At 36.8% G+C, this 26,955-nt stretch overlaps 2 protein-coding genes across 15 annotated transcripts in view; one reads left to right on the top strand and one right to left on the bottom strand.

Moving 5' to 3' along the window:
* HIBCH (3-hydroxyisobutyryl-CoA hydrolase) overlaps positions 1-4,449 on the top strand; it is a 119,901-nt gene extending 115,452 nt beyond the window's left edge. For 5 of the 8 annotated variants that reach the window (XM_063647726.1, XM_054476866.2, XM_054476867.2 and 2 more), the window contains 2 exons: positions 188-221; positions 3,850-4,449. In XM_063647726.1, the coding sequence (XP_063503796.1) occupies positions 188-221; positions 3,850-3,965 (150 nt within the window). In that variant the 3' untranslated portion in view covers positions 3,966-4,449. Of the gene's footprint in view, positions 1-81; positions 222-3,849 lie in introns of those variants that run through there. The other 3 variants (XM_063647729.1, XM_054476869.2, XM_054476868.2) reach the window with 2 other exon arrangements.
* A 1,136-nt stretch (positions 4,450-5,585) lies between these two features.
* The window catches only part of C11H2orf88 (chromosome 11 C2orf88 homolog), a 116,194-nt gene continuing 94,824 nt past the window's right edge, over positions 5,586-26,955 (bottom strand). For 5 of the 7 annotated variants that reach the window (XR_010122863.1, XM_063647730.1, XM_063647731.1 and 2 more), the window contains one exon: positions 5,586-9,488. Coding sequence is in view for 6 of the 7 variants with exons in the window: in XM_063647730.1 (XP_063503800.1) it covers positions 9,037-9,324 (288 nt within the window). In the remaining variant the exon portion in view is untranslated. Of the gene's footprint in view, positions 9,489-13,735; positions 17,943-18,515; positions 18,551-26,955 lie in introns of those variants that run through there. The other 2 variants (XM_063647734.1, XM_063647733.1) reach the window with 2 other exon arrangements.

Here is a 26,955-nt window from a genome sequence, read left to right as displayed (position 1 = left end):
ATACTTGAGCAAATAAGATTAGGAGGTGGTGATCAGAGAGTGGCTGTCAGAGGTGGCTCATCTCTGAATGTCATGGTTCAGGTTGTGGCCATGGGAGTGGAAGGCTGAAGTGAGTAGAGGAGAGAGAAGATAACCCAGAATAAGGACACCCAGAAATCATCCCCATTGAATCTCAATTTTCTTTCAGAGAGGTCATGACTTTCATGAAGGCGTTAGAGCTGGTAAGTGGCAAATGGGAACTTAACCATTTTGGGGAAATGGGATTTGTGAGCATATGCTGTTAATTAAAGAAGATACAGATTATGCATCCCAAATCCTAAAATCTAAAATGTACCAAAATCTGAAACTTTTTGAGCACCAACATGACACTCCAATGTTCATTGGATCATAAGTATAATGCAAATATTCCAAAATCTGGAAAAAAAAAAAACCTGAAACACTTCTGATCCCAAGCATTCCAGATAGAGAATACTCAACCCATAGTTGTTTTAGTAGTGAAAATTGAACTTTTATTAAGATTGCAAAATTGTGTATGTTTTTAAAGAATATGTTACCATCTGGGATATGAAAAGGAAGATCAGTCTTTGAAACTGATAATTGTTTTAAAAATTCACATAACTTGGCCACTGTTCCCTAATTTATATATAAGGTAATCCTGCCCCTACAATCATGGACTGCCTCTGATAAGTGCAGCATTGAGCTTGTAAACTCATCCTGCTGCCATCCTGCTGCTGTGGCCTTTGAAACATGCATTTATTCCCTTATAAAAAGCCCTCAAATCCCCTACCCTTTCTCCCTCTTTTGTGCTGGCCTGGCAAAATTGACCAGTGGTCTAACCCTACTTTCCACCTTCTTGCCTGTACCTCAGCAGTTAAACATTGCTGGGGAAAAAGACCATATGATGTCATTAGTAACATCTGCAGATTGTCTTATTAATACTTTCCATTTTGCTTATAATCTCCAATGTCAGCATATTTAGAAAAAGCAAGTGAAGTGCTTGACTGTTTTTTCTAGCAAACTTGCAACAATTCCTTTTTATGCGTAACTCTTACCCTTATAAAAGCTGTTATTTATGTTGTATAAAATGAGTTGTTCCCTGTGCATGTATTTTGCATATCTAATGTTCCTGTTTTTATTAATTATTTTACTATAGTGCAGACTCTGGATATCCTTTTTTTTTTTCTTTTTTTTGAGACAGGGTCTCACACTGTCGCCCAGGCTGGAGTGCAGTGGTGCAGTTTTGGCTTACTGCAACCTCCACCTCCCAGGTTCAAGTGGTTCAAGTGATTCTCCTTCCTCAGCCTCCTGAGTAGCTGGGACTACCAGCCCATGCCACCACGCCTAGCTGATTTTTGTATTTTTAGTAGAAACGGGGTTTCACCATGTTGGCCAGGCTGGTCTTGAACTCCTGATATTATGTGATCTGGCTGCCTTGGACTCCCAAAGTGCTGTGATTACAGGAGTGAGCCACTGTGCCCAGCCTGGATATACTTTTTTATCTGAATAAAAGGTTATGTTATGTTCTCTGAGCTCTTAAGCTTTGATAAACAATCACTTTTCATAGAGTTCTCTTCATTTCTGACATGATACAATATCAGAAATAAGGACTTGATTGAAATCTTTTTAGTATTCAGCACATGGAGCTGATCAGAGGAGATGGCAGTGTGTCTTGCGGAAATTAAGTAACATAGGCATTTTCCTCACGAATTCTCTGCAAATTCTTGCTGCATGTGGATTACAGCCTAGACCTCTGATTTTAGAGGACCTGTAAGCATACAGGGTTATATTGTTAAGGTATTCATTATATGTTATATAGCCCTTCTTTAAAAAGAAAGATACGGTTTTTAGATAAATACTGTTATTTTGAGGAAAAAATGTTGAAACCAATCAGCATCAAAGTTCTGATTCATAAAGGAAGTGCTTATTATACGACTTTTTTTTGTTTTGTTTTGTTTTTTTGAGATGGAGTCTCACTGTGTCGCCCAGGCTGGAGTGCAGTGGCAAAATCTCGGCTCACTGCAAACTCCGCCTCCTGGGTTCATACCATTCTCCTGCCTCAGCCTCCCAAGTAGCTGGGACTACAAGAGCCTGCCACCACGCCTGGCTAATTTTTTTGTATTTTTAGTAGAGACGGGGTTTCACCGTGTTAGCCAGGATGGTCTTGATCTCCCGACCTTGTAATCTGCCCACCTCAGCCTCCCAAAGTGCTGGGATTATAGGCCTGAGCCACCGCGTCTGGCCTATGCTACTTTTTAATGAAGAGAAAGTATATTGCCGCCTCTTTCAGAAAGCAGCGTCTGTTCTGAGATTGAAAACTGTTGTGTTCTTACATAGTCAAATGTTTGCTGCAGTTTGCTAATAATAAAAACATATTAGCAAGTTAAAGTAAATTAGCAAATTTTACAGTTGTTAAAAATTCTTACTGTTAACATCTAGAACAAATTACTGCTTTCTGGTTATAGAAGAAAAAAAGACCATCTTAGTGGAGCTGGATACCCACTCAAACTCCATGTAGTGGCTATCTCAGGAGACTTGCAAAACCTGAGCTGCCTACATGGCACAAACTTATATCTATTCTAGTAAAAAAATTGTCAGCTTGAAATAAAATAACAAATTTGATTAATAGTCTCTTTCCTCTTGTCCTTCGGTGGGATCTCAAGGAGACAGGTAGTATTGACCAGAAGACTTACAGTGAAAGAGATTCTTGTGGAAAAAATGTGCCAGGGTTGTTCTTTGTTCACACTGTCCATGGAATATAAAACTTTCAAATAGTAGGGATCAGAACATCAGTGTTTAATATCGCCACTGATCTGATGCCAGAATCTCATAGTAGGCAGTTAAATCTTAAAAACAAAACCTCCAGTATCTGCATTTAATTGTGTGTAAAAGCTTCCCTCCAGCTACCAAGGCAGTCTTCTTCCTTGGTTCCCATACTGCTGCTTTAACTATTTTAGGCTTTAAATGCTAAATTAGGTTTTTCTAGTTCACTATAGTTTGCACATTTAAATATTTCCATTCTTCACAAGAATTATGTGCATTTTAAGCATGGTTGAAATTTGCTGCCACAACCATAACTTTAAAATTTTGAGATCATTGTAGATTCATGCGATTATAAGAAATAATACAGAGATCTTGCATACCTTCCACCCAGTCTCCCAAATGATAACGTGTGTATAACTACAGTATACTGGACATTCCTCCGCCTTTTTTTTAGGAGAAGTTACAGATTGCCTCATAATCCTGTGGGGATACTATGTGGCTCTGATGAGTGATGACTACACTGAAATAGGAGAACTAGACGGTTTCATGATAACCTGATTTTTTTAAATCCAGAGCTGTCTGAACTGGAGGATTCAGCAGAACAACAGTATCCACATTTAATTATGCATGAAGTCCCCTTTTCTCTACCTTAAGCAATTAATTTCCTCCCAAAATTCAATGTGGAGGAGGTTAGAAGGCACATCTGGTCCCTCTGCCCTCCCCTGCCTTTATTTTAAACCACTGGTTTTACCTGTTTTGTAATGTGGAGGTTTCATTGGCAATTTTATTTCAAGAAGAAAAAAAGAATTCTAATGTTTAAACCACTGGATTAATCCAGTAGGCTTTATTAAAGCTAAGACATGAGGCTTAGGAAGTTAGAAAATATCCACCCCAGTCATCAAAAGTATATTGCTGTCCATCTCTGGAGATTTAATTTAAAAGAAAAATAGAACACATATAAAAACTTTGCAGGAAAAAAGTATGATAGAAAAATGTGCCTAGTATAAGAATTTCTGTCAATTCAGTAAGTAAAATCTGGCAATATTAGAAAAAAATAATGGTATTAACATTTGTATCTTCTCTTGACAGTTTTAATTGATAAAGACCAGAGTCCAAAATGGAAACCAGCTGATCTAAAAGAAGTTACTGAGGAAGATTTGAATAATCACTTTAAGTCTTTGGGAAGCAGTGATTTGAAATTTTGAGGTGACAGGCTTTTAAGGTATATTTTGTAGCATGGGTTGGCAGTCTACAGCATGTGGGCCAAATCCAGCCTGCAGCCTGTTTTTATATACCCTGTAAGCTAAGAATGGTTTCTGCATTTTTAAATGGTTGGGAAAAGAAATCAAAGACTAATATTTCATGACATGAAAATTATCAGAGTTCACAAATAAAGCTTTATTGGAACTAGCTATACTCATCTGTTTATATATTATCTGTGGCTGCTTTGAAATGAGTAGTTGCAATAGAGATGGTAATGCCTACACAGCCTAATTATTTACTGTCTGGTTTTTGTCAGAAAAAGTTTGTCAATCCTTGTCTTAGAAGATGGAAAAATGTGAGATTCTCTTGAGTGGTATATCTAATTGAAATGGGATCTTTGTTTGGCTTTTGGTAGTGGCTTGTATGTTGATGAAATCAACTTAGGTATAGAATATAAAAAATAAAGACCCTGAAAATTGTTTTGGATACTGTGTTAATGCCTCATAGAATTTTTGTTTTGGATACTGTGTTAATGCCTCATAGAATTTTCTCCATATATGAGTGTGTTTTAAAGTAACTGAGTTACTGTAGCAGAAGAGCTCCTTTTATAAACATTAGAAACCTTGGGCAGAGAGAAAAGATTTTTATTAACGTCCCTCTTCAGTATCAACTCAGACTTGGTCTTCCCTAAAATAATCAGAATACCATCCCATGGTGAAACTGAAAGCATTATTTTCTTGTTATTTGTGATATTTGTTAATCTGGTAGAATGAGAAATTAGGAAACTCCAATCTCTTAGAGACACTCTGTTTTTTTTTATAATTTACATAAGACTTTTGTGTGATAATTATCCTTACAAACAAGGTTCAAGTCAGGAGAAAAAAATTAATTGAAAGCAAGAAGACTTTTGTTCAAAAGATATTCAGTAATTGATATTGTTAATGAAATAAGTACTTTTTAAGGTATGAAAGAACTAAAAGGTATTCCAGACTCAGAACCTTAAAGTTCTGGGCAAGAATAATTTTTAAACTAAAGTTAAGTTTATAAATTAACAAAGTAAACAAAATTTATGATTTTGTTTTTTGTTTGTAATTTTTGTTTAATTTTAAAGGTAAGTTTATAAATTAAACAAAATTTATAATTTTTGTTTGTAATTTTTGTTTATAAACAAAATAAATTTTCTGTAACTTGTTATAGTTTCTCCTTCATCCCATACTCTTTAGAAACTAAGTGAACTTCAGGTTTATAAGAACAAAAAGCCAACAGAACTGAAAAAGACATTAAAGATCATGTCCTGCACCCTTCTCATAGATGAGGAAATGACAGCCCAGAAGGTATTGCGTTTTCTCAGTTCTTAATCTGTTTTATGTGAAGCATTTTTCTTTCAAATAATTCAGTAACAGATCTGGAATAAAGATGCCATGATATTGGATACATTTACATTTATACTCTTAAAGGTCCTAAATTGGACCTGAATGATCCAAGAAATTATTTGTATAAATGGATTTTTGTTCTCTATATTTGTTAACAATGCAGAAAATGTTGTCTTTTATATTGTTAAAAAATTCAAAGTACACAATGTCAGAAAGCATTTGCTTCAGTTAAATAAGAACTCACACTAGTTAATTGCAACTGGACTTTTATTATGCAGTTACAACAACAAATGTTTTCAGAAAAATATTTGGAAAAAATATACCACTTCATAGCTAAGTCTTACAGAGAAGAGGATTTGCTAATAAAACTTGAGTTTTGAAAATTAAGATGCAGGTAGTGCTTCTGAACTAATGCCCACAGCTCCAAGGAAGACATGTCCTATTTAGTCATTCATATACAAGATGAGAGCATTGTGATTAAGCAAACAATATATTTGTTAGAACTTGGTTTTTAAATTACTGTTCCTTGATATTGCTTATAAAGAGTCTCTAACTTTTGATTTCTAAAATTATGTAATACAAAAGTATAGTTTCCCCATTTGATAAAAGGCCAGTGATACTGAGTAGGATATATGTGTATCATGCTACTTCATTCAGTGTGTCTGTTTTTAATACTAATAAGGCAGTTTGACTGAAATTATTTCTCTGGGACTAAGGTGATTATCATTTTTGTCCACTTCAAAATTGTGCTTTAAGTGCTGATAACCACAGGCAGACTGCAAAGAACTGATAAGGCAACAAAAGTAGAGAATTTTAGGATCAAAGGCATGTAACTGAAAGGTAACAACAGTACATAAGCGACAACTGGGGAAGGCAGCAGTGAAACATATTTGTGGGGTTAAGTGAGTCATTGTAAATAAGGAATTTGCACATTTATTTTCTCTGATAACCTGCTTCCATGTTGCCACCTGGAGGTTCTTTGTTGTGCTGGTAGAAGCCCATTTGCCCTTACTCTGGATGTTCCAAATGTTTCCCTTTCCAGGAGCTAGTCAGTCTTTCAGTCATCTGTTTCCATATGTCTCCTGCCTTCTCAGACAGTCCTTCTACTCTGTTTTATTGTTCGTGAAAGACCTTCAAATTGAAGTAAAGCCCATATTTCAATATAAAGATATGAAAGAAGGCAATATCCTATCAGTGATATTCTCATCCATCTTGTCATGAAGGCCAACCTATACCATGATAACTATCACATGTAATGTAAATTTGTTTATTCATCTCTTATTCATTTACTCATTTTTTTATTCATTTGTTTATTCATCTTTTTCCCATTTGCTCCTGACTTGATTTATCCACTAGCTCACTGATTATGCAAGCCTTGTAGTTCATATATGTCATGGGTTAACATATAATACAGCATATATTTCAGACATAAGTTTTTTGGAAATATTGTACACAAGATATCGTACTCTATTAAAATGTGATTCAGGGACAAGGGAATGGTGCTTAGTGACAAAACTATACTGCCATAGTTGCTGAGGAGCGGCAGCAACAGAGATCAGACTTCTAGGTGATATGGATCTGGCAGGCATCTCTGTTACACCCCTGGGAAATAGTGGCCCAGGGCACAGAAGGAACCTGAAATTAAAATATTTAGATACAACCAGAACTCACCTGTCTGCCCCTATGTATACTGAAAAATTTAGTGGGACATGCTGCTTTACGTGGCTTTGTGTTTTCACCACTGTACTTATTTTATATACCTACTTGTACGTTTTAAGCAGCAAATGACCTTGCAGCAAAAATGTCTTGGTGTGAGATGCAAAATGAATGAAAAACAACCACACCTATGCTTTTGTCACTCAACCTAAACTACTCTTCATGACCTGGAAATGTTTTATACTTATGGGTAACTTTCTGCCCTTAACCTTATAACTTCAGATCCTTGTATGAATGGGTTTGGTTGTTTTTCTATTATATAAATTGTAGATTGCAAGTACAATGGGACAGTACAAATCCTGGGACTCGGTAAAATTAGAGTTGAATGATGAGGTGTCCAAAGGCAACTAAAATATGGCATATTTCAAATAATGTTTTCCTTGCTCATGTAACTTGGAGAATTCACTCTATTTGATTGTGGGTTTCAAAGTATTAGTGTTAAAATTAGAGGTAGATTTTCTGCCTGCTTACAAGACAAATACATATTTATCTCATTAAAGAGGTCATAAGCCTTTTTTTAACCTTTATATTTCAATACCAATGGTGTATTGTGGATCTAACATACACAGGCTTAAATAATTTCCTTTCCATTTAAACTCAATGTCTACCAAATCTTGATGAAAAGATAATTCTAGAAACTCGTCTTAATTTTCCAAAAGTTATGTCTTAATTTCTTCTTCCCCCTCCCAAATTTTGTTACCACTGATCTTCAAACAGTACTTAATCCTTTAAAACAAAAAGGTGTGTGTGTATGTGCTGTGACAGTAAAAATGAAAAAGAAAAAATAGCTTCCCTAAAAGGTAGCCAGGCTTATGGAAACAGTATAATAGGTGGCTATAAATGCCCTATAGGCTGTGTTACCACTAAAAAATAACAAAAACCCAGAAAACGAATACTCTCCTCAAAGGACAGTTTTATCTTTTCCGTTTTGCAATACAACTGTAAATCTTCATGCATTATCTGGTCTGTTTTAAACTAGTCAAGAAAAAACTGGAAATAAATGCCCATATTCCAGCCCTCTGTACCTCTGAGACAGTAAAGCTTAATACACAATTAAAACTGAAACTTTCTACCTTGCAGACTAAGTTTCTGTTATTTTTAAGATTTACTGGATTGCTCTTTATAAAAGGTACCCATACTTGTTTTCTTGCATAGTTATATCACTGGGCTTCTTAATTCAATGCAATAAACACTAATGTCATGGCTTCTATAAACTGTTATCTTTAAGATGGCTTTAGGCACAAAGTCTGAGTCATCCAATAACAGCTGTAATTAGTTAGGGCCCTGAGGTCCAAGGTGGTAGTTACACTTCTCATCTACAAAAATAAATCTTATTAAAGACAGGGTTCATTCGTGTCAAGAAGTAGAGATCCTTAACAAACAAGACTTAATGTTAATCACTAATCACTATGACTTGAGTGCCATTCCCAAGAAATTTTAGAAAAGCCTTTTTCATATCTGGACTTTTTTGGGTATAAATTAACAAAAATTGTTATTTTAAAGGACAACCTTTAAAATAACAAAAATTGTTATTTTAAAGGACAACCTTTAAAATAACCATTGGAATTTGGGGCAGTTTTTATTCCTTAGCATTTTGTTATTTTAAAGGACAACCTTTAAAATAACCATTGGAATTTGGTAAAATAACCATTGGAATTTGGGGCAGTTTTTATTCCTTAGCATTTTCTTTGGTGATGCCATTACTTAGGAAGAAGTGCTGTGACTTTCAGCTGATTATTGGGTGTCACAGGACCTCTGTTCAGCCCTTCAGATGGCTAAAATCTAAGACTAAACAGAGAAATTGCTGTTAACATAGAAGTACTTAAAATGCATTTCATCCTAGTTGTTCTTATACTAGTGACATTATCGTAGACACATTTTTTAAATCCAGATAGTTATTTGTAATTTTTCACACCAGTTTTTGCTTTTGTCACATGTATTCAAACTAGCACCTCCACAGTCAAAGTGTTGTCATCCTACAACCTCAAGGCCCTTCACTCTCAATGTATGGAATGTCATGGTACTTGATGTTATTGCATGCCCATTGCTGCAAGGCATCACACAAGATATCCTGAGACAGGCGGTGTGCATATTCCAAGATCACAATATTGGTCCCTGGAGGTTCCTTCACTTCTTCTTTGACATTAACTGGAGAAGGCATCCTAGGTAGACATCTCTCTTCTGGCATAAAGGGTTCTTCACTCTCATGCTGCTTCTCACCTTCATATATGGTAGGAAATGGGAAAGTTTGCTTTGATTTCATGCAGCCCATGTTATGAAGAGCTGTTTGTGGAGGAAGCAGTGGCAAAGACTACTTCCAGGCCATCTTTAGAAAACAATGAAATTTGTCCATGTGATGTTGACCAGTGCTTTCCCTCTCCAGGCCACTTCAGTAATCAATGTTCCCTTTCACCACTCTTCACGTGTAGTGTTTACCTGTCAAGAGAAGGTAGGTTTCATTTTGAAGTAATAGAATGCAAAATAGTGTATGATTGAGTGGCATGTAAAAATCCTTTCATCACTTTGGTCACATGGAAGAAATCTGAGGTAAAAACAAACAGCTTTATCTTATCAGTAGAAGAAAAAGATAATCACTCAATAAAAATGGCAACTTGCAAAATAGGAAAGCATTTTTTTCAAGATCTGGCATATTTTATAAAACTGAAAACAATTCAATTTTTGCTAGCTTAGATTTATCTCTACCAAGGGTTAGCAAACCATTGGGCCAAATTCCAGCTACCTATTTTTGTACAGCCATGCTCACTTGTTTACATGTGTCCATGGCTGCATTCATACTACAACAGCAGAACTGAATAATTGTGACAGACCATGTGGCCCACAAAGCTTAAAATATTTACTATCTTGACCCTTTATAAAAAATGTTTGCTGAGTCCTGATCTATACTGTCAAGCAAAACAAGCACAACAAAATTTGTTCCTCCCCAAACCTCATGAACCTACAGATCTTGGACTACTGTTAGAGTCTGGCTTTATCCCCTGGTCACATATTTACAACTCAAAGAGTAGTAAACAATGTTTGCTTTACTTTAGTGCCACTTCTAAACAATATAGGTTACATATAGCAAAGCCACCTATTTTTCCTCCTGACTGTTCCCTGTGAAATTGTACAGAAGCTCAGTTTAAGGTTAAAGGTTTTTCCCTCTAAATGTCTCATTCCTACCCTTGTTTGATGTTTGGTCAATAAATAGATGACAATGCTTGTGATGTGCCTTCTAAGCCTCCCAAGTGTGTGTTATCACAGAATGAACTTCTCTTAAGGGACTTAAGGATAACTAAAACAATAAAGACAGCTTCATTTTAAAGAGGACTAAGCTGTAAGAAGCACAGGTAATCTCTATGAATGAGATTAATGGTCCCTGATTATATCTTAGTTTTGGGACTAAAAACATAGCTCTAAAAATTCATAAAATCTGTTTCTGAAAACACTTTTTTTCTTTTTTTTTTTGAGACAGGGTCTTACTCTGTTACTCAGGCTGGAGTAAAGGATGCAATCATGGCTCACTGTAGCCTGGACCTCCTGGGTTCAAGTGATCCTTCCACCTCAGCCTACTGGGTAGCTGGCCTGCAGGCACAAGCCACCACGCCTAGCTGAGTTTTTGTAGAGTCAGGGTTTTGCCATTTTGCCCAGGCTGGTCTTGAACTCCTGGGGTCAAGTGATCTGCCCACCTTAGCCTTCCAAAGTGCCTGGATTACTGGCATGAGCCACTGTGCGTGGCCTGAAACCACTGATCTTAAGGCAAAAGCTTGTGTGCATCTAATTAATTCATTTTTTAATAGTTTGTAATTAAAGATGTCCAGAGCAGGTGATGTTTGCTGGGTCTACACCATATATTATTCTATAAATTCTACCCAGTTTCTCATAATACTACATCTGTTCCTACTCCTAGTAAGAGTGATATGAGGGTAAGAAAGGAAAGGCAGTCTTCTGCTTTTAATTACCTTTAGTTCCGTATGCCCTGCTTCACGCTGCATACTTCAGAGATGTTAATTTTAAAAGGGAACAAGTTATGTGTGGTGTCTGTCTTGCTTACTAGCCTGAACTGAAGTGAACTGAAGATGGGGACTGTCTTGGTTGTTAATCATCAGCATGTTATGATTTTTCATAGTGTCTATTTTTTACTGTGAAGGATGGTTAAGGGAATCGGACATGGTTAACCTGAAAAAAATTACTTAGAGAACTCAATGAGTGTCCGATAAATAAAAGGCTGGGAATGGAACCATCAGTGGAACCATCAGAATATTCTGTTTTTTAAGACCTTTTGTTTTGCAAAAGCAGCTTTTTCTTACCCTAACAAAGTAGTGCCAGATTTGTGCATTTGCCAAAACCAGTTTTAAAACTGGACAAAATATATGTTGCCATTATTTTCAGGCATAGAGCAACAAGCAACACTGGATTGTGATCCCTGAGAGAAGAAAAACACAAGATGTTAAATCCCACAGATGGTCATTGTGGGATTCTACCTGGGGGTATCTCCCAGCATTACCATGGGAGTTAAGCCCCAGGAGAGTCAGAGAGTGGCAACTCTGATGGAACAGAGGTTAGGGTTACTAAAACAGCCGGAATTTATAAGATAAGAGTTCAAGATTGGGAAGAGAGGCAGAAATCTGCATGAGACTTGTCAAAGGTACTGGGATGTGCATGTCCAGGATAAGGCTCTGCAAAGTGTTAGCAAACGATTACTTCGTCTAGGACTTAAGAGTTGAACAGTGACACCAGAAGTTATACAGTACTTAGAATCCTTGGAATTGCAGCCTGAGTGGAGCAATCTCATTGAACTCTTCCGTATTTAGTTACTACTCAAGAAATGCGACACCTTAGGAATCAGTAGTATACCCTAAACAAGGTTTGGCAAGTGTTTTCTTAAAGGGCTATGACTTAGGCTTGTGAGCTAGGATGTTTGTGGCTTCTCCAAATTCATATATTGAAACCTAATCCCCAACGTGATGGTATTTGGAGGTGGGGCCTTTGGGTGATGATATTAGAGTATTAGTGCTCTCATAAAAGAGACCTCAGAGAGTTCCCTTGCCCCTACCGACATGTGAGGCCACAGTGAAAAGCTGTGAACCACAAAGCAGGCCTTCACAAGACACCATATATGCTCATGCCTTAAACTTGGACTTCCCAGCCTCAAGAACCATGAGAAATAAATCTGTGTGATTGATAACACCCAGTCTTATAAATACTCCATACTAGTCTCTGGTATTTTGTTATACCATCCTGAATGGACTAAGACACATAGGGTCTATGTTACAACTACTCAGCTCTGCTATTATAGCACAAAAGAAGCCAGATAATATATTAATATTAAACAAATGGGCATGGCTATATCCAATAAAGCTTAATTTACAAAAATAGGCAGCCAGCCTATGGACCACATTTGACTTAAGTTCAAACAGAAATAATCCCCTTTAACAAGAAATAAAACAATACCATTTAAAGGAAGATAACATAAGCCAGATGCCTTACAAGGTATTATTCACAGTGCCTACCATTCAATTAAAAATTACTAGCCATACAAAGAAGCAGGAAAATCTGACCCATAATCAAGAAAAAAAAATGACCCAGCGTTTCTTAATAGAAATTAATAATAGAACTTTAAAGTAGCTATTTAAGTATACCCAAGAAAATAAAGGAAAAAACTAGTGAACAAGAAAAGAATCTCAGAGAAATGGAAATTGTAAAATAAAAATGGAAAATCAATAACTGAAATGTACAAGATGTGAAATGAAAAATTCATTGTGTGGACTACTGAATGTTAGAAAAGATAGGATTAGTGAACTTGAACATAAATCTGTAGATGTGTCCAATCTGAAAAATGGAGGGAAAAGATTTAAAACATAGAGCAGCCACTAAAGAGGTAATGCAAGTATGACTTACGAGGAAAGGAATTAGACACGTTTAACCCAGAAGAAGACAGGAAAGGAAGAATATTGGGGGTTGGGGAGGGACAATTAGAAAACCAACATATGAAAAAGCCTTCCATGTGAAAAATTACCTGGAAGAAAATGGACCAAAAATAACAATTGAAAGGCAGAGATGATCAGACTAGTTTAAAAATCCAAACCACACATATATAGTAGTTTCAACAATGAGTGCTGAAACAACCAAATCATCCATATGCCAAAAAAAAAAGCTGGACACAGTTCTTAAACCCTTCACAAAATTGATTTGAAATGGATCATAGACCTAAATATAAAATAGGACTCCTGGAAGATAACATAGGAGACAATCTAGATAACCTTGGGTTTGGCGACAACCTTTTAGATTCAGTGCCAAAGGCATGATGTGTTAAAGAAATAATTGATAAGTTGGACTTCACTAAAAAACTGCTCTGTTTCAGACATGGTCAAGAAAATGAGAAGACAAGCCACAGACTGGGAGAAAATATTGCAAAAGCATATTTGATAAAAGATTGTTACCTAAAGTATACAAAGAACTTTTAAAAGTCAACAATACAAATATGAACAAGCTAATTGAAAAATGGGCAAAAGATCTGGACAGACACCTCACCAAAGTCTTCTTACATATAGATGGCACATAAACGTGTGGAAAAATGTTCAGCATCATGTCATTCAGGAATTGTAAATTTAAACAGTGAGATAATGGCAAAAGCAACAGAACGCTCATTCACTGTTGGTGAGAATGCAAAATGGTACGGTTACCTTGGGAGGACAGTCTGGCAGTTTCTTACAAAATGAAACATTCTTACTGTACGATCCAGCAGTTCTGCTTCTTGGTATTTACTCAATGAGTTGAACGCTTAAATCCATGCAAAAATCTGCACATGGATGTTTGTAGCAGCTTTATTCATAACTTTGAAAACTTAGAAGCAAGCAAGATGTCCTTCTTGGTGAATGAGTAAACTGTGGCACATCTAAACAATGGAATATATTCAGCATTAAAAATAAATGAGTTAGGCTGGGCATAGTCACGCCTACAATCCCAGCACTTTGGGAGGCTGAGGCGAGCATCACTTGAGCCCAGGAGTTCAAGACCAGCCTAGGGAACATAGCAAGACCCCGTCTCTACAAAAAAATTAAATATGAAAAAAATTAGCCAGGCATGGTGGTGCACACCTACAGTTTTAACTACTTAGGAAGCCGAGGTTGCTTGGGCCCAGGAGTTGGAATTGAAGGTTGGGGTAAGTTAAGATTGATTGCACCACTGCAGTCCAGCCTGGGTGACTGAGCAAGACCCCATCTCAAAAAATGATAATCCAGCCATGGAAAGAAAAGGAGGAACCTCAAATGCTTATTACTAAGTTAAGCCAATCTGAAAGGGGTACATGCTGTATGATTACAACTATATGACATTCTAGAAATGGCAAGACTCTGGAGACAGTAAAAAGACCAGTGGTTGCCAAGGGTTATGGAAGAGGCTGAGATGAATAGGTGGAACAGACAGTTTTTAAGGCAATGAAACTATTCTATATGATACTAATAATGGATTTCTGTCATACATTTGTCAAAAACCATAGATTGTACAACACCAGGAATGAACCCTAAAATAACGTGGATTTCAGGTGATTGCAATGTGTCTAGTGGGAGATGCTGTGTGTGTGTGTGTGTGTGTGTACACAGGATACGTGGGAACACTAATTCCTGCTCCATTTTTCTGTTAACTTAAAACTGCTCTGAAAAACAGTCTATTATTTAAAAAAAATACACCCACTATATGCTATCTATAAAAGATACACAACTTAAAACTGACAAAGAAACCCACAAGCATAGCTGGAGACTTAAAACATTACTAGGATATTCAAAGAAAAAATACGTGTTCTGAACAACATTATGCTCCAACTTGAGTTGATATTCACAGAACACTACACCCAGCAACTATTACATATTCTTATCAAGTGCATATGGAACATTCACCAAGGTAGACTATTGATAGTCTCAGGAGATTTCAAAGGCTTAAAACATTACACGGTATATTTTCTAACCACCCCAGATAGTAAAATATCTAGAAAAGCCTCATATATTTGGAAACTAAACATATTTCTAAATAACCCATGGGACAAAGAAGAAAATCACAGGAGAAATTAAAATATATTTTCAACTAAACGAAAGCCAAAACATCAAAATTTTGAAATGCAATAGTTAGAGCTTAGAAGGAAATTTATATACTTAAATGCTTATAATAGAAAAGAAGAAAAGTTTAAATCAGTGATATAAGCTTTCACCTTAAGCTAAAAAAAGAAAAGCAAATTAAACCCAAAATAAGTAGACAGAAATAGGTAAGAACAGAAATCAATGAAGCATACGATAGAGACAACAGAATGAATGCTGGTTCTTTAAAAAGATCTAATAGATACATCTCTATACAGACTGATCAAGAAAAGTCACATATTAAGATGTGTAATGGGCATTATGACATCTATATACATTTAAAAGGCAAACAGGAATAATATAAACAATTTTATGCCAATATCAAATTACCAAAATTGGCGCAAGAAAAAAATCTGATAGCCCTACGTCAATTAAAGAAATTGTAATGTAAATCTTTCCAAAAAGAAACCTCCAGGCCCTAATGGCTACACTAGAGAACTCTTATCAAGTCCATTACGAGGAAGTAATACCAGTCTTATCCAAACTCTTCAGAAAAGAGAGAAAGAGGAAAGATTTCCCAGATTATTCTATATGAGGCCAGTATTACCAAGAAGACAAAACTCCACAGGCCAATATCCCTCATGAACATAGACCCAGAAGTTGGCAAATTGAATCTAACATGTAAAATGCATAAAACATGATGACTGAGTGGATTTATACCAGAAATTCAAGGATATTCCAAAGACGATAAATATAATTCACTATATTAACATAAAAAAGAAAAATCAGATGATCACCTCAGTAGAAACAAAAAAAAATGATAAAATACCATTTATTATTTTAAAAATCCCAGCAAAGTATTAATAGGAAGGCCTTCCTCAAAAGTAATGTTAGTGGTGAAAGACAACACTTTTTCCCTATGACAGGAGCAAGGCAGCAATAGTCATTCTCATGATTTCTGTTTGATATTTTACTGGAAGTCCCACCAAGTATGAGGAAGGGAAGACATACAAAGCATAAAGATTGAGAGAAAGAGAAAACTGCCATTATTTGCAGATGACATAATTGTATATAGAAAATTTTAAAGATTATATGCCCCCCCCCAAAAAAAAATTTACTGGAATAATTGTAGCAAGGTCTTAACATATAAAAGTGACATATAAAAAGTAATTTCTACAAACTTAGCAGAAGATGAAATTAATGCCATTTGCAATAGCATCAAAAATATGAACACTTAGGGATAAATTTAACAAAGCATATGAAGGAAAACTGCATTTCGTATTGCGTACGTTGTACGTGAAAAATACAAAATGTTACTGAGAAAAAGAACCTAAATAAACAGATAAACGCTGTTCATGATCTGAAAGACAATATTCTTAGTCCTCCCCCAAATTAATGTGTATATTTGGCAAAACTCCAGCAGGCTTTTCTGTAGACATTGACAAATGGATTCTAAAAGTCCAGTCAAAATCCCAGCAGGATTTGTTTATATATATACACACACACACACACACACACACACACACACACACAGATTCTGAATTATACGTGGAAACACAAACTAGAATGGCCGAAACAATTTTGAGAAGGAAGAACAATAATTTGGAGTACTCCTATTATCTAATGTTAAGAATGACTAGAAAGCTACAGTAATTAGTGCTATATTGACAAAAGGCTAGCCACAAACCTATGAAACAGAAACGAGTCCACAGATACACCCATAAAAATATGGTAAATTGATACTTGACATGCCCAAAAACAACTAATGCAAAAAGGATAATCTTTTCAACAAATGGGATTGGAACAATTGGACATTCATATACTCTCCCCCCACCAAAATCTACTTATACCTTATACTATATAGAAAAGTTAACTCAAAAGGGATCATAGTTTTAAATGTAAAATGTAAAACTATAAAACAAGAAGACAAAATATTTGCGATCTTGGGTTAGGCAAAGAGTTCTAAGATGTGATACCAAAAGCATGAACCATGAAAGAAAAAAACCGGTAAACTAGACTGAATCAAAATGAAAAAGATTTGCTCTGGAAAAAACACAGTTAAAAGATTGGAAAAAAAAAACCAGCAAATATAAAAAATATTTGCAAGTCATGTAGCCAATAAATGACTTGAATCCAGAATATATAAGTATCAAAACTCAATAGCAAGACAACAACCCAGTTTAGAAAACGAGATTTGAAAGATTTAGGCAGTTCACTTGGTACCACCTGTAGATAGCAAATATAAGTACATGAAAGATGCTCAATATCATTAGCCATTAGGGAAATGCAAATTAAAACCATGATAAGAAACCACTATGTAGCTGTTAGAATGGGTAAAAATAATACCAAGTGCTGGTGCATATACAGAGCAACTGCACTCATACATTGCTGGTGGGAATGCAAAATGACATGGCCTCTGGAAAACAGTTTGGCAGTTTCTCACAAAGTTGGAATAACCACGTAGAAGACCCAGCAATCCCACTCCTAGAAATTTACCCTAGATACATGAAAATTTGTGTTCACATAAACAATTGTGTGCTGGCTGGGGACGGTGGCACATGCCTGTAATCCCAGTATTTTGGGAGGCCTTGGTGGGTGGATCACCTGAGGTCAGGAGTTTGAGACCAGCCTGGCCAACATGGCGAAACTCTGTCTCTACTGAAAATACAAGAAAGTTAGCAGGCATAGTGGTGCATACCTGTAGTCCCAGCTACTTGGGAGGCTGAGGCATGAGAATCACCTGAATCCAGGAGGCAGAGGTTGCAGTGAGCCAAGATCACGCAACTGCACTCCAGCCTGGGTGACAGAGTGAGTGAAACTCCATCTCAAAAAATAAAGAAAAAAAAATTGTATGCAAATGTCTGTCACAGCTTTATAATTGCCAAAAGTTGACAACAAAGATGTTGATATACACGAATATGGATGACTCAAAGGCATGCTGATTGAACAAGCTAGTCTCAAAAGGTTACTTATTTATATGACATTCTGGAGAAAGGCAAAACTATAGGGACAGATGATAGATTAGTGGTTGACAGGAGGTTGGGGGTAGACTTGTGACCAAAAGGGCAGCAGGAGGGACCTTTTTTGGAGTGATGTAACTATTCTTTATCCCGATTGTGGTGGTGGCTGTAACAAATCTAAACATGCATTAAAATTCATAGACTTGTTCACCAAAATGAAGTCAGCTTTACTGTGTGTTAGTTAAAAATTTAAAAAAGGTATTTTTTAAAACCACAATACAATTACCCACACTAAGATTGCTAAAATTTAAAAAACCCCAGTGCTTAGTGTTGGTGAGGACATGGAACGCATATATTGCTGGAAGGAATGTAAAATGGTACAGCCATTTTAAAGAATTCTTGACTGTTTCTTAAAAAGTTAACCACGCACTTACCCTGTGAACCAGCCATTTCATCTCTAGATATTTATCTAAGACAAATGGAAAGATAGGTATTTTAAAAATCTGTATACCAATATCCATAGCCTCTTTATTCACAATAGTCAAAGCTGGAAACAACCCAAATGTCCATCAGTAGGCAAATCAAATGGATAAACAAATTAGGGATATCCTTAAAGTGGAATATAACTTGACAATTAAAAAAGGATGAACTATTGGTATGTCAAACCACATGGATGAATCTCAGACATGTTGAGCCAGATAAAAAAGATGGATCATATTTATATGATTTTCAAGATTGGACAATAGTGACCCTATGAATAGAAATCATAGTAGTGATTCCCTTTGGGTGGGAGGAAGTAAGGACTGTTTGGAAGAGGCCCTGAAATAACTTTCTAGGCTATTAAAAAATTCTATATCTTAATTGGTATGTTAGTTACATGAGGTATATGTTAAAACATGTTAGGTTGTACCTTTAACATCTGTTTACTGTATTTCACTGTAATTTTTACTTTAATAAGATAGATATAAGAACAGTTTTTGAGAACATTCTGGGGCACCTAAATCCAGGGGACTGATGTATTTTATCTGAAAAAGACTGCCTATGGGCAGCATCCAGAGCGGACCAGCTCCCTGTGCTGGAGGACTCCAGTGTGAGGCCTGCTGCTTCCTTTCTACATTGGCCTGAAACCAGCCCAACTCAGTGGTCATAGTCTTCTGGGCCTGCCGAAGAGCAAAAGCCTACTTCTAGTTCTTCCAGTTGCCAGTTCAAGGGCTTTATTTATCTGTTACTTCCTTTGGGAACAGGTAGAGTGCTTTGATTTAGAATGATGGCAATAAATGAGAAACCAATTTGAAATTGGATGTGAGAGTCTTTTGTCCTTTATTGTGCTGTTCCTGAACTTGTAGCTAAGGAGGGTAGAGTACGGAGAGGGATATATAAACTTATCGAAGGAACCAGATTAGTAATACTTCATCCCCACCACACTTTAATTTGCATATATTTCTAGAGTATAGGACATCAAAAATACCTAGATATTAAAATATTTCTGTTGTTAACCTTCAGCTGGTTTAGCCATATCTATTAAGGATAGAAAACAACTGTTCTTCAGTTACTTATCACATCTGCTTACTAATTTATGTTATGTTTATCATCTCTTCCCATCTAATAGATGAAACAGGCAGATAGGTCTGGCTCTTCCACTTGCTGACCCAGAGTTCACATGGCAAATAAGAATGGAGCTGTCACTCCGAATTCCAGCTTCTTCTTGGAATAAAAGTGCTCCAACAGTACTTTATCCAATCCAGCCTGTTTTTAAGTGTTAATTTTCTCCCTTTCTTGAACTTATAGAACCTCTGTCCCAACTTTGAAGTTAATTCTTGCCGGTAAAGACCAAGATAGCTCCTTCCCAGGGTCTCTGTTTCTTTCTTCCCATTGCCCCTGTCCTTGACCTGATCTCTGGGCTATCAGCAAGAACGTGATGGCCCAGACCTTCCCAGTCTCCCAAACAGGTCTCTGGGTGCTACTACCCCAGGACTAGTTCTCAAATCTGGCCTTCAAGTCTTGTGTTAGGAAAAATGACACTGATATATTCATGTAATTAGGTAATCATCTGGTCCAGTAACTAGCTATCTAATGGAATTGCTAATGGCATGCTGAGAAGGTGCAGTTACCCTAATTGAATGGATTAGTAAACTGCCCCCACATATTTGTTAATCGGATTTTCGTGCTATAATTTCCATCCCACAGAAGCCTCTTAAGATTTATCATGAATAAAAAAGCATGATCCTTAAAGTAAGAGCCAAGAGGGAAAAAAAAGTTCATGTGAAGCATCTACTGTTCATAGTAGCAGCTGTTTAAATACTTTTAAATACTTAAAAGGCAGTTACAATACAGTACTTTAAATACTTAAAAGGCAATTACAGTATAAGCCTGCACACCATTGAAGAACAAACTTTGTATAATTTCAATCACTCCTAATAAGATAGTTGATTCATAAGGAGGAAATAAAGTTTCAACAATGTTAGCCATTAATGCAAGTCAGTGGTTAGGCAGCTATGATTAGCCTTAAGATAGCAGGTGTAATCAGCTGTCCTGAATTAATTTTTAGTCTGTTATTCATTTGTCAGGTTGGGAAGTGACTGTGGTCATCAGTTGAAGGTGTGATACATTAAATGCTGCATATCAACCAGGAAGTGTTTTGGCCTTCTTGTCATTTTAACTGGCTAATTACAGAAATATAAAATGTCTAAAAAACAGTTTCTCAAAAATATTTAAATCAATCTTTTATACCTTAGTTCTCAAGATACACAAAAGATCAGAGCATCCCTTAACCATCCAACCAGTCTATACTGAGTGTCTACTATGTGTTTAGAACCTGTGCCCATAGAATGTAAGTGCTTCCAAAATTAACAAAATCAAAAGGAGAAAGAGAATATAATTTATTCAGGCTGTAAGTATTAAAATCTAACAGTGCCCTTCCACCCACCACTCCCTCTCCCTCTGTCCCCTACCCCTCAAATCACAATGCACAGACACATATATACACATTACAGTCATACATGAGGAAAAGAAAGCCCCTTTACGTGTTTCAATGTTATTTGAAGCCTCAAAGCACTACAAATATAGAATAAGCCCTGACACTATCCTCAGAAAGAGATCTAGCAACAACTGGGCCTTCTGTTGGGTCCGTCAAAGAAAAAAGGTGATTTACTGCAGCTACCCACCTTTTTTCCTCCTAGAGCCAGGGTCTCAGTCCATCGCCTGGGCTGGAGCACAGTGGCCAGTTGTGGCTCACAGCAGCCTCGAACTCCTGGGTTCAAACTATCCTCTGGCTTCAGCCTCCTGAGTACCTGCGACTATACACACATGCCACCATGCCCAGGTTATTTTTTATATTGTTTGTAGAGACAGCCATGTTGCCTAGGCTGGTTGTGAACTCCTGGCCTCAACTGATCCTTCTGCCTTGGCCTCTCAAAGTGCTGGGATGATAGGTGTGAGCTACCATGCCTGGCTAGCCCATTCTTTATAGTTCATTTTGTAGCTGTGTTCCTCCATTCTGGGTGCAGTGTCATCAAAAGGAGTAAATTCCTTGGGAATATGCCAGTGGAAGGTATCACAAAAAGGCCATAATTTGGACATGAGTTGGACACAAACACAAAACCAGCAAAAAAAAAAAAAAAGTAACTTCTAAAATCTGCTCTGTAAACAAATAGGCTGCTAACTCCCCAGAAGTCCATCTTAAACACTGGATTAACAGGGATGGTTTATTTTACCATTGTCCCATTTTATGTCATATTCTTAAGCCTTTACACAGGTTTCTAAGATGCCTTATATCTCAAGTTATTGCTTAAAATTGGTCTCACCCTGAATTAATGTAAATATATAATAAAAACCATGTTATGGTCTTTCAAAAAGTTTTATGCGTATATATATAAAATGTCTTTCAAATTTCAGTGTAGATGTGATTAATAAAAATACCAATTCATTAAAACATAACTCGAGGTGGGCAGATCACCTGAGGTCAGGAGTTCAAGACCAGCCTGGCCAACATGGTGAAATGCCATCTCTACTAAAGATACAAAAATCAGCTGGGCATGGTGGCAGATGCCTGTAATTCCAGCTACTCAGGAGGCCGAGGCACGAGAATCACTCGAACCTGGGAGGCGGAGGTTGCAGTGAGCCATGGTCACGCCACTGCACTCCAGCCTGGGTGATAAAGCGAGACTCAGTCTCAAAAAAAATAAAAAATAAGTTTATAAAAAATATATATAACTCAGTTCCTAGTAACATGTTTGTCGTTATATGTTCTCTAATAATGGATACTAAGAATATACTTTCTTGTAGGGCTCCATGAAAACTGGACAGTAAATGGAGGTCTTTGTACTGGGAGTATTGAGAATCATTCACTTGGACTATAAATTCACAACAGGATCAAATGACATTGGTTAAACAGGCAAACAGAAATGGACACAATTTAAATGTAGTGTTCTTTGTCTTTCACCAAAAAGGAAAAGCTACAAAATACTGTAAATATGACTTTGGTAAGTATGAAGGTCACCCAAAGAATACTACTGTAGGGTCCTTAGAAACTGAGTAGTCGGTTTCATCCTTAGGCACTTAGAGCACACACATTGTACAGCTGCTCACTGACAGGATGGGCTCAGGATGACTCCATGTGGTCACACTTAGGGCCAAAATTTCTCAATAGAGAGGCAGAGAAAATAACATTGTTAAGAAATGAGACAATGTTTGAGATTCTAATAAACCTGAATAAAGCGGTATGGTATGATTTTATCTGTGAACTAGGCTCTACCTCAGTCATCTAAAAATTGTGATTTTGGTCGGGCATGGAGGCTCACGCCTGTAATCCCAGTGCTTTAGGAGGCCAAAGTGGGTGGATCACCTGAGGTCAGGAGTTCATGACCAGCCTGGCCAACATGGTGAAACCCCATCTCTATTAAAAATAAAAAAAATCAGCCAGGTGTGGTGGCATACGCCTGTAATCCCAGCTACTAGGGAGGCTGAGGCAGCAGAATCGTTTGAACCTGGGAGGCAGAAGTTGCAGTGAGCCGAGATTGCACCACTGCACTCCAGCCTGGGGGACAAGAGTGAAGACTCCGTCTCAAAAACATAAAAATTGTGAATCTATATGTAAAGCATCTAGAACTTCCCTTGGAACATGGAACATGTTCTGTGTTATTTCCATTCCTTATCTCTCCAGATTGTCTCCTAAAGATACTAACATCTAATTATTAAGTGTTCTATTATATCTCCAGATTATAATTGAGGAATGAGAATTATAATCTAAGAATGACAACAGTAATTTAGGATTTTGAACAATTAGATGATAGACTAACTGTTGAACAGGCGATAGATGTCTTAAGTCCAGGTATCAATACTTCATCTCATTTACCAGGTCCTCCAGGTAGAGGAAAAAAACCACACACATACACAAGCAGGTATTTCCCTAAGCCCTTCTGGGCTTCACTGTGGCTACCAGGTGGCTTCATCTGGCCACTCCTATTTATGGCCATGAATGTTGACCTTCAATCTGCAGCAATTCCTCCAGCACCATAATATAAATCCTCACAGAAAAATGAAAAGGAGCTCTGACCAACTAGTAAAGAAGACTGATCTGGAACCTCTTCCCACTTTATCATTTTGTTAAGTTGGTAGATAAGCCCCAAATTCTAATCACCTCCTCGAGTCACATTTCTTTTGCAAACTCCTGTGCATACGTGTGTTTAAATCTGTTCTATTTATGCCATTACTCTTTTATCAGTTTGATTCACAGGCCTTGGTCATAAACCTAAGAGGGTAGAGGAGAGCTTTTTTCCTCCCCTACAAATTCAATTTCTATTAGTCTTTATGTAGTAAAACCACTTCATTTTAGAACAAGTAGGAGGCATACATTAATAAAAGAGTGTTAAGTGCTATGCACTTAATTAAATTCTAGGCAGCAGTATATGTAATTTTGAGCATTGAAAAGAATCATTACTCTGGTATAGAGACAGGGAAGAACATAGTGTTCAAATTCACTAGGACTCTAGGTCAGAGGACCAAGAAATTCAGAAAATTTTGCCATGTAAAGTTTCATAGTTCTTTCATGATCCATATACTCCACATCTTTACCTGAAGAGTTACTGTGTGGTTCCTGTTTTCTGTGGCCAACAATACAGTGTCTCGGGGGAAGAGAGGTACATTTAATGTAAACATTTTTTAAAGCCCTGTTTTTACCCAATGGACTTAATTTCTCACTAATACAAGGAAATTTCCTCTCCCATCAAGTGAGTCTCCTTGGCTCACCCATTCTCATTTCCTACTCCTAGTCCTCCTTTAAGTTGAAACACCCCACCTCACCTTTATCTCCACCCAGCACCCTTTCCCCTGTTCCTTACTTAAACCCAAGTACTATCTTTGAGGATAGGGGAAGCCCCATCTCCTTCTTGCAGACTTCCCAGTCCTCCTCCCACCCTTCCTCAGAATTCTGTTCTCGAACTGAAGTCTAGTCTTTAATTTATAAATGCTATCTCCCCAAATGAGATTAGATATTCCTCAAAGGCAGGAGTTATTTTTTTCTTTATTTTGTACAGAACAGTTCTCTACATCAAGGCGATTAATGAATGCTTACTAAAGTTTTCCTATTTATCAACTATCCATGTGCCTACAGTATGTTAGATGTTGGGAAGAAAACAGTGAAATTTACATAGTTCTGCCTCTTGCAGGCTGTCTACATGCAAAGGCTACAAACTTGCAGTAGTGTTTGGGCCAGTGTTTTGTTGGGCCAGTGCAGTGTTGAAACTGTTCTGAATTAGAATATTTCTAAGCTAGGCATTCACTCTTTGGGTCACATATCTGTTACTCCCTCCCATTCAGCTTCACTAATTTATGTTACCTTCAGCCCCTTGTGAAACACTCTTAATTTCACAACTTTTAACTTACAAGGAATAAATTCATTCTTAAAATACAAGGCTCTTCCCATGTGAGATACTGATTAGAGTTATTTACTACTGCCAAAACTTTTAACATTATAACACCATGAGTGGTTCTATTTCTCAACCACCAACTTAGTGCCTGTTGTGCATAGTATACTTACTATGTGGAAAGTATAGTAAGAAAGGCTCATTTTAAAATTCTCAAATCCAAGGATAGATGGCTTATTCTAATGAGAAAGAAAACAAAACTGCTCAGCAACGTTTTGCTCCCTTAAAAGCAAATGATTTTCAAGCTGGAAAGCGTGGAAACCTCACTAAGAGAGAACTAAGGTGCAAGCAGAAGAGGTCATTTTAAAATAGTCCATGCCTTCACATTCTGGTGAATTATATTCCAGGGTACCAAGAAAACCTGCAGATGTCAGCACAGAACTATTCTGACAACCTCTATAAAAACATGGAGAAGAAGGGCAGTCTCAAGAGGCTAGAGATTCAAACAGAACTTTTTTCCCCCTGTGTTTTTATTTTTAATATTCAAAATTAAAGGAAAGAATTAGAATTCCTAGACTTTACAGACTAATAGTTTGACATCTATCTCTGGCAAAATTCAAAACTTAAACATTAAACAAGGAACAATGAGAGGTGGAGGAAAAGACTGGGGATTTCTAGGAACTAGCAATTTGCTAAGAATCATTCATTTTTAAACTAATGTTATTTACTTTTGTGGTAGATCAGGGAATATGCAAGATCTTTACTTTTCAGCAAGACATTTTTCTCATAATGTCCTTATGGAGAAGACTGTTCTATGGACTAGAAAAGTTTGATAAGAAAGGGCAGAGTCCAGCTAATTCATTAGTTCAAGCAAAATCTACTGAAGGCCAACTAGGTTTCCAGCCATTATTGTACTTGGCGCTTTCAATACTTTGAATTTTAACAACCACCCTGAAAGGCAGACGTTACCTCATTTTATTGATACTGAAGTTTCTCAAGGTCACAAAGCTAATAGGTATCAGGGCCAGACTCCAAAACCAGCCTCCAAAAATCCAGGACCATTCCTACTGTGCCACAGGTTTCTAGAGGTACCATGGTCATAGCAAAAGGACTTGTCCTGTCTATTATCAGTGACTTGAATGTCTGGTGAATAAACTCAGCAAATGTGTAGGTGACACAAAACTGAAAAGTAGAATTAACATGATGAATGACATAAGATTAAAACATCTAACAAACTGCAAACCATACAGAGGCTTTAAGTAATACAAGCCAACAGAAAAAAGAAATTCGGATTCAAGAAATGTTTAACTGCATAATTTAAAAATTAATAAAGCCTAACTTTATTTTTGTCTCCTTTGCTTGACAGCAAAGCACACAGGGTATGGAGGTGAGGTTTTTAGTCAACTTCCGTGTATTTACTACAAATGCCAATTAAGCAATAGATGATTTCATTTGAAGATGGCAACTCATTGCACCCTGCACTGTTTGGGTTAAACTGACTTATTGAATTCAATTTTGGGCTAAGGATCTTTAGCACAGAGAAGGGTCTTAGGTAAGGAAGGAAACATAAAAACGATTATTTATTGAAGATAACTAACATTTACTGACTCTTAGGCACCTCTACTAAGTACTTTATTATTAATTTAATCCTCACAATAACCCTAGGGGTAGACAAAGTATATTATTCCCATTTTACAGATGAGAAACTGAGGCTCAGGGATCTGAAAGGCTGTCAAGCAAAGGAGACAAAAATATTATTTTGTATCACTTTAGACCTTTCATTTCTTAACTATTTTTGGGTCATGGACCCTTTTCAGACTCTGACTAAAGTTTTAGATCCTTTTTGCAGAAAAATCTTGTTTCTAAGTTCACAGTTGGAGCGCTATTGGCCAGGTAGGACTAATGAGAAACAGGTACTGCTTCCTAAGCGATTGTCAGTTCAGCGTAAACAAGGCCTTGCTAACAACAGAAAAGGAGGAACCCCTCAAAATGTAATGAGCTCCCTGTCACT

The sequence above is a fragment of the Pongo pygmaeus genome, chromosome 11, assembly GCF_028885625.2.
Source record: "Pongo pygmaeus isolate AG05252 chromosome 11, NHGRI_mPonPyg2-v2.0_pri, whole genome shotgun sequence".
Taxonomy (NCBI): Eukaryota; Metazoa; Chordata; class Mammalia; order Primates; family Hominidae; genus Pongo; species Pongo pygmaeus.
This window is presented reverse-complemented; position numbering and strand designations above follow the sequence as displayed.